Source organism: Mytilus trossulus, chromosome 1 (genome assembly GCF_036588685.1).
Source record: "Mytilus trossulus isolate FHL-02 chromosome 1, PNRI_Mtr1.1.1.hap1, whole genome shotgun sequence".
Taxonomy (NCBI): Eukaryota; Metazoa; Mollusca; class Bivalvia; order Mytilida; family Mytilidae; genus Mytilus; species Mytilus trossulus.
The window spans coordinates 82,869,960-82,878,967 of NC_086373.1; the positions used below are offsets into that span (position 1 = coordinate 82,869,960).

Genomic DNA, 9,008 nt, shown 5'->3' on the forward strand with positions numbered 1-9,008 from the left:
AATATCAGGACCTTTAGAACATTTTTTGTTAAATTGGGGAAACAAATGACAAAGCATTATCAGAAGATTCTCGGTTTCGTATTTTGTCTTACAGTATATTTACGACTATGCAATAAGTAGGCTAATACAACACATCAATACATAACCAAAGTTGTCACGTGTCATGTGAGGATTTGTCAGAAGTGAACGAACAATTTAGTTTAAAAACAAACATAAAGTGTTTTAGTTATGAGTGTATAGAGCGTTATTGAAATGATTGAGGAACTCATTTATGATACTACCAGTCTACTTCCTGTATGTCAATTATGCTATTGAAAAACGTAAAAGTGCAAATTCCTCATGATTATCAATAAAAAATAGTCACGTCATCAGAAACAAAATATCGAATCTATACGTTTTACCACAGATGCTAGTTTGTGAAATTAAATAAAAGAGGGGCGAAAGATATCACAGGGACAGTCAAACTCATAGATCGAAAATAAATGTAGCAAGATGTTACTCTCATGAAATAGTTCACTAATATAAATGTTCTTTTAAAAGATATTATTTCAATTTGTCGATGAACTGAGACCTAATTTTCTCCAAGGGTTTACATTTGACGATCTTCATGTTCGGGTTGACAAATTGGACTTATGGTGAAACTACTGAATTTTGCTCTTGCCTTATTGAAGAGTGCGTGTTATACGATGATGACTGATTCAGATTTGGTAAAAAGTCACTATTGTCTGAGTAGAAAGTCAAATAAAGTCTCGTAATTTTTCTAAACAAAGTTCATCTGAAGGTTCCAACACCTTGTTGATAAATATTCCGTATCAACTTCAAAATAATACACGATGGTCTTGAATTAAAGGTTTTGGGCACTGACGTTGTTGATCATCGTATTCTAACGTCTCTTTTATTGGTTTTTATGAATATTACTTTTACTTTTTATTCTGTTTTGATAATATTTATTAGGCGTGGCTCGGTACTTATACATCTTGTCATTGTTTATTGTTCTATTATAATTTTCATAGTCTTGTCTTGTATTTTTTTCTTTTCTTTTTGCTAATGTGCTTTGTCGTCTATTTGCCTTTTATTGTTTCATGGAAACATTTGACGCGGCTCTGCATTTTTACATCCCGTTGTGGTGTTAAATGTGTGTATTATTTTCTTTGATAATGCGCTTTGTGTCTTTTAGCGCTTCTTTGTTACATATTCGCTTGTTTTTATAGTGATTATGATTATAACATAATGTTGACTGTCAAACCGCTATTTTTGACATTTTTACCAATTATAGATATAAGAAAATGTTGTATGATTGCAAATGGGACAACTCTCCATCCAAGTCACGATTTGTTAAAGTAAACCATAATAGGTCAAAGTACGGTCTTCAACGAGGAGCATTGGCCCACACCGAACAGCAAGCTAAAAAGGAGCAGAAAAATTACTAGTGTATAACCATTCAAACGGGAAACCCAGCGATGTAATCTATATAAAAAAACGAGAAACACGTATGAACCACATCAACAAACGACCATTACTGAACATCAGATACCTGACTTATGACAGGTGCAAGCAAATGCAGTGGGTTTAAACGTTTTAAAAGGAACCAACCTTCATCCTTATCTGAAACAATAGTGTAACATCACAACAAAGAAAGACATTATTTCTGTTTGTTTTGTTTACACATCGTTGACAATATAATAGAATTTAATGCGCATGTCATACAAGTGAGAGGTTTGGCTAGCTATAAAACAGGTTTAATCCACCATTTCAGCATAAGAAAATGCCTGTACCAAGTCAGAAATATAACAGTTGTTTTCCATTCGTTTGGTGTGTTTGGGCTTTTGATTTTGCCATTTGATTAAGGACTTCCTATTTGTATTTTCCCGGAGTTCGGATTTTTTTGTGATTTTACTTTTTAATAGCCTTCTAGACCAGTTTTCTCTATTTATTGTTGCAATTAGATTTGAATAATATATTATTAGGGAATGATAGTTCAAACTTGTCAATAAGTTCCACAATTTTTATAAACCAGCTTTTAGAGTCCAGAAGATGTTGTTAAGGTTGCAGCATCACTGAAGAGACATGTATTGTCGAAATGCGAATCTGGTGCAAGAAAATAGGTACCGTTAATTTTATTCCACTTAAGTCAAAATAGTTAAAAAAAAACATCTAAGGATTGCCTGTATTTTAAACCAACGAATAAAGTGCTAAACAATGGGAATATATGTTTATTTAAACATACTGAACAGAGGACCCCAAAAATGAACTGGTTTGCGAAAAGAAAATTTCAAATTTCCCCGTGCTCAACATGGAAGCGGGGTGACAGGTGACTTTATTGGTACATGTACAAATAAAGCAAATATTCATTTGTATACCTGTTAATTGGACAATAGATGGCTGATTTCAGGATAAAACGGTGTATGGACAAGGATCGACACCTTCATGGATTAACAATTAAATCATCACAAGCCGTAAAAATTTAGCATAGTTTGTAAATCAGACTTCTATAGAAACATGATTGGTATGAGATGTAAATTTGAATTAATTTACTCTGTATTTGAAACTTAACTATTATTGTTTAATTTTTACAATTTAAAGATAGGAGAAAGTACGAGAGTGACATTCATGACGTTGTCCGTTTATTTTCGACTTTTGAATGTTTGAATGTCACTCTCGTACTTTCTCCTATCTTTAAATTGTAAAAATTAAACAATAATAGTTAAGTTTCAAATGCAGAGTATATTAATTCAAATGTACATATCATACCAATCACGTTTACATAGAAGTCTGATTAACAAACAATGGTAATTTTTTACGGCTTGTGATGAGTTAATTATTCAAAGTATAAAACATATTTGTACTCGCTACGAAACAGGAGAAAATCTCGACGGAGCCTCGCTTTTCGTCCTGTTTCTAAAGCTCATACAAATAAATTTTATATTTTCCAACAATGTACATCTAATCAGCTGCATAGGGTTCACAACAGGTCACTTTGGTTTTATTCTTGTTTAGAAATATGATCTGGTGAACAATTTCAGACGAAAGACTGTTTGACTTTCTTTTTTTTTGTTACAAGTAATGCAAATGAAAACATTCCCTCGGAAGGAAAGGACGTTGCTGAAATACTATAAAAAATAGTAGCATCAGGATAAACATATTTTTGTTTTTAACTGATTTTATTTAGTATTAAAAGGGGATATTTCAACGGAACTAAAGTGAGTGAAAATGTGAAGAGAAATGTCTCAAGATGTATAACAGGCAAACCAGTATCCGAGTACTAAAACTGGACTCGAGTACTCGGCCTTCCGATCGAGTACCCGAATACTCGAGTACTCGTTGCCATCCCTTTATTTAACAATCTGCGATGTGATAAATTCCTTTATGGAATATGAAAATGCTATGATATCATTATTATTTATGTTCTGGCCTTATTATTGGTCCGTAGCTTGCTGCATTGACCTGTGACGAAGCTTGCTGTATTGGCCTTTGGCGAAGCTTGCTGTATTGGTCTGGGGCGAAGCTAAATAGTCCCAACTAAATGTAATCAAGTCCGTTAAACATTTGCCTTTTTACGGACAATACCTCTTGAGCTGTTAGTTTTGTTCTAATATAAAACTATCAAAGTTACATTAATTATATTATTTAGCAGTACTTTGAGAGTCTATAATAGAATCTTGCAGTGAAGTGAGATTTGTTTCTAATTTGTCTACTTTGTTTTTAAGGAAGGTAATATCACTTTTTACTGTCTTTTCGAGGGAGTCCATACGTTTACAAAGATTTTCGCTCATAAGATCGACACGGCTACACATTTCATTGAACAGATGTTCGAATTTATCACTGAATATTTTATTTCTATCCTTTTCCACTTTCATTTTCTGCGCATGACTATGTGAGTATCGATGTTTGTTCCTGTTTGTCTTATATTTATCAATATTATCCGTTTTTACTTGAAAGCAATCTAGTATTCGCACAGAAAATTCTTCCTTATTTTGATTTGACCAAACCGCATGCGTTGCAAATTTGATCAGCGTTTCTAATGTGTTTGTCATTCTAAATGCAGTAATTTCTTCTAGTTTAATACTAATTAAAGAATCTGGACCATGTTCCAAAAATCTTTCGTGGGCCAAGAGAACTTCAAATTGGCACCATTTACTCTCTGCAAAACTCTCTGAAAGAATAAGCACTATTTTTCTACTGTTCTTCATATTTTCTACAATATTGTCTACAATAAGTCTTCCATATTGAAAATCCCTATCATGAATACATAATTTATATCCATGCTGTGTTTCTAGAAATGGTAAAAAATTATCATACAACCAGGTCTTATCTGGTTCGCTATAAACTACAAATCCATCAAATAGAAATGGTTGTGTAGTCTTTTTTCTAACTTTCCAAGAATGTCGTGATCTTGAAATATGAATCAAATATCGAATGCGATATCTGGACTTATATGCAATAATGGCAAACGCACACCCGAATAAAACCGTAATTAAAATTGTATAAACTATAGTTTTCAAATGTTGCTTGCATTCAACATCGGCGACCGACTTGCCAGCCATGCTTTTCGGACTTGTACAGATATATGCTTCTGGATAATGTTTGATCGTCAAATTTTTAAATGACAATTCTTTGAAAAATGAGAAAATTTCACAAGTACAGTAATAGGTATTGTTTGAGATATCTAAATATTTCAAACTTAAAATCGAGGTCGGGACTGATAATTTACCAGATATTAAAACTCTATTGTTACTAAAGTCAATTTGTTCCAGATATTTTAAATATCTAAAGCGACTCCAACTTAAATAGGTTATTTCGTTATTGCTTAAATCTAGAGCTTTAAAGTTTGGAAGCAAATGGAATATATTATGAGGCATACTCTTCCATCCTACAAACTGTAATGTTAATTTTGTCAAATTTGACAACGATTTGAACACTATTTTGGACGCTATAGGGCTAAACGGAAGATTGGAATATGACAGGTTAAGACTTTTAAGATGATGAAGTCCTTCAAACATTCCAAGATTTGTGGGAAACATTCCAAACGATATATTCTGCAACATCAGATGTTTGATAGAGGCCGTAAAAAGTTCTGAATGTGAATGGGGTTTGATTCCATGGTAATATCTGAACATACTAGACATCTTCAGAGTTTGTAATTTATAAAAAGTTTGAAGATCAATCTCATGGAATGAATTCTTTGTAATAACTAGTTCCCGTAATTCGTTCGTACATCTCAATGCAGTTGAAGGCATTTCTCTTATTCTGTTACTGAAAGCAGAAAACATTCTTAAACTTGGAACAGCTGTTTTGAATTTATCATGCCAGTAATTAGTTGAATTGTCGTTATCCAGACAAAAATTTGGAAAAGACACTAAGTTGTTGGAGTCTGCGTGTATGATTTCAATCTTCGTATGTCATTTGAATGTCATATTCTTCAATTTATTACCGGTTATATTTAGAATTTTCAAAGATTGAAATTTCATCCAGTCGCAACTGTCAATGTCCTCTAAATTGTTGTAGGCTAAAGAAAGTGTTTCGATTCCGTTTGTATCAAGATAACGAAACAGTTCATTTGTGTTGGTTTCTGTAATGTTCATATGATTTCATATCAATGAATCATTCGTTCTAAACTGCAAATTACTGAAGGCAATTTCTACATTTACTGGAATTACATTATAACTTAGATCCAGAAAAGTAAGAGCGGTAAATTCTCTAAATGTATGCTTCGATATGTACCGTATAGCATTCCCAACCAGACTAAGATGTGCCATCTTACTCCTAGTCATATTAAGAAAAGTGATTTCAGTCACTTGATTCAGGTTATTGTTCGTAAATATCAGCATTTCGATATTATTCGGAACCTTTGGAATAAAATCAAGTTTGTCACCATGATTTGAACAACTCGTCTGATTATGATCGCAGGAGCATATATTTTTTTGATTTTCCGAATAACAAGTCGTAAAATTGATGGCTATCACATCTGATATCAAAAGCAAAGAATAACACCAAAAAAGGATCATTTTTACTGTCAGTGGTTATCTGGTTTAATCTGGAAACGAAAATAAAAAATATTTAGAACAGCCTGTTCTGAGACATTAAATAACAAAGTTTTGGACGGGCTATTTTCCTTTTTAATAGTATTTTTACTGTTGTTCTTTTGATACTTTTTTCAAGCAGACGTCCAGTACTAGGACCCTAATAATTGACTTCTGTAATTTGATAGTTAATAGACTATGTCATGCCATTCCTTGTCACAACATTATTGGTATAATGATAAAAAGATTGTTTAACGAAAAAAAAAACCAATCTTAGATGAAAGGCTTCCGTTTTTTACAGAAAAATCACTCTACTGTTAATTTTTAATTGGTGTCAACTTCTTATAAAGTTTTCTATATTATTAAAGATAAATACCGGTATTACACAAGAGATAGGCAATTATGCGAAATATCAATATTTCATTCACAATGGCTAAGTACGAATAAATCCTATGTTTTTCCAAATTCACCTGAAAATATTTAAATAATACTTGTAATACCCTATCAAAAGTTCATTTTGTTTTCAATATAATATGACATCACAGTTGTTTATCAAGAACAAAATATCAGCCATAGCAACACTACCTACCGTCCATTTGATTTGTAATACATCAATGGCAAAGTTTTAACTTTCTTGGTTGAATAATATTTGTTTTAATAGTACTTAGTTATTATTTAAAAAAAAATATATATCAGAAAAAATAAATAAAACAGGGGTACTAGTAATAATGTCTACGTCTTTGCATGGAAAAGCAGTTTAAAATTTAATGATAATGATGATGTATTATAAAAAATACTGAACTCCGATGAAAATTCAAAAATAGGAAAGTCAAAATTTAATGTGATAATCAAAAACTCAAACACGTCAAACGAATGGATGACAACTATCATATTCCTGACTTGGTATAGACATTTTTATGTAGAAAATTGTGGATAAGACCTGGTTTTATAGCTAGCTAAACCTCTCAAATGTATATAATGGATGAGAACATATTAATGTAATATGAATATTAAACCTGTTTTGTGACAGACCGACACGCTAAGCCGGATTTTTTAGTACAAGTTCACCAAATAACATACATCAGGAAGACATGTTACTATATCCTGTAGTTTTATTCCGAGTCGACCAGTCTTTGCTCTTATTCCTAACTGCTGCGTGCTTACTGGAGAAGCAAATGCCAATTTAAAAGGACTCCCCTTAATCGTGGAGTACATAACATCACGAGAATAACGAGGCGGTTACTTGAAAATGAATGGGAGAGCCGATTGATGTTTCAAACGAATGTATTGCTATTGAATTTATTTGCCAGTCTCTTGTATTAAATTCTCAAATTTGATGTAAAATATTTTATGTCTTACCTAAATGAGATACTGATATTCTAATAAATACTACGGACTTGGCCTAATATTTATATCGATACAAAGGGTGCTATAAACAGTTTCGTACTAAAAACTAGGGGTTATTCCCCGTCTAAAAATAACCATGGAGGAAAACCCCTGTTTATCTACTTACTTGGTGAAAAAGTATCATGTTTTTTGTATTTGATTGTAAAAATTAGTTAATTAGCTTTCAATTAAAACAGGTTGAATGATTGAAATAATTTTAAAATTTATATTAAATAAACATGTTTCGAGGGTAGACAACACTGTAAACAGTCTGTTTTTTTAGCAGTGAAAATTGAAAACTTATTTGCAGCCACTGTAGCTCTTTTCGGAGCAGGAAACCGTACCCTGAAACAAGTTTTTTTTGAAAGGCCAGGTAAAAACCTACAAAATTCATACAGTTTTGATTATGAAAAATGTGCATGGATCATGTCTTCATGGGTGTGCACTTGACCTGATTTCAAGTTTTTTAGGTTAACATTATACCTATTTTCCCCCATGTTCCTTGGATGAAATTTTTATAATATATTAAAGTACACATTATTTCTATTTCATTATAAACTAGAGAACATTCTGATTCCAGTGATATCTAGTTTTATACAATTATCTTTATTAATCAGTCCACCAGTAAGGGTCACATATGCATGGTCCCTCAAAACATGACGTCATAGAAAAAAACTGTTGATTGCACCCAAAGACTTCCCTTTGAAATGTTTATTTACTTCCTGATCATATACAATATTTAAATCAGTTTCTTATATCCACAAGGAAACTTTAGCTTATGACCTACATGGACAAAAGAGCTGGTTTCACCTGTAGACACTCATTGTCCCACATCGTTAAATATTTTCTAAATTTACTTATTCTTTTTAATCCTACCAAAAAGACTTGAATATTCTAAATACACTGTAGATCTGCTTTTAAAAATTAAAATCAAAAACAGCTTTTATCAACGCGATGGCCATCCATGATAAAAAGTTTATCCGCATAAAATTCGGATTTAAATAATAAAATAAAAAAATCCACTCCCACCTCAAAAAAAGAAGAAATCGGACAAATAATGATAGTGAAATAAAGACTCTTCAACTAAAATAAATTCAAGAAAACACAAAGCTAGCACTCTCACTAAAGAGAGAAATGGTAAACGAATTCGTGTAACGTGTTAACGAACGAAATACAGAACCAAATCAACACCTTATGTTCCGATGTTTTTCTAAAATTTAAGTAACCGAAATTTAGGAGAAAAAAAAGCGGAGTGATATGCCGTTTTTCGCAAAAGAGGACCTGGCAAACCAGCAAAATTCTAGCTTTTTATACCTAGCCTATAACCTATAAGACGGTATTAAACTACAGTTAAAAAGTAGTTTATATATTGTTCCTTTCATAAATTCTTTACCCAGTTGAAACGATTAAAATTATGATAGGAAAAATATGAAGAATTCGGACAGTGTTGATGTAAGTATGGAATAACCCCTTAAAAAATCTAACGCATACCATTTTCCACTTATCCTCTAACAGTCGTGTTTACATCATAGAAGAAAAACTCTGTGAATTATTATTTTTATAGCAAATAAATAATAATTCAAAAGAAATCTTAAAGCAAAA

At 31.9% G+C, this 9,008-nt stretch overlaps 1 protein-coding gene across 1 annotated transcript; it reads right to left on the reverse strand.

The window, feature by feature from the left end:
* Positions 1 to 3,227: 3,227 nt before the first annotated feature.
* On the reverse strand, positions 3,228 to 7,561 carry LOC134687356 (toll-like receptor 2 type-1). The gene is made up of 2 exons (XM_063547595.1): positions 7,380 to 7,561; positions 3,228 to 6,034 (listed from the first exon to the last, which is right to left on the reverse strand). Exon 2 carries the CDS (start codon positions 5,268 to 5,270, stop codon positions 3,624 to 3,626), a length of 1,647 nt encoding a protein of 548 aa, XP_063403665.1. The 5' UTR covers positions 5,271 to 6,034; positions 7,380 to 7,561; the 3' UTR covers positions 3,228 to 3,623.
* Positions 7,562 to 9,008: the final 1,447 nt, after the last annotated feature.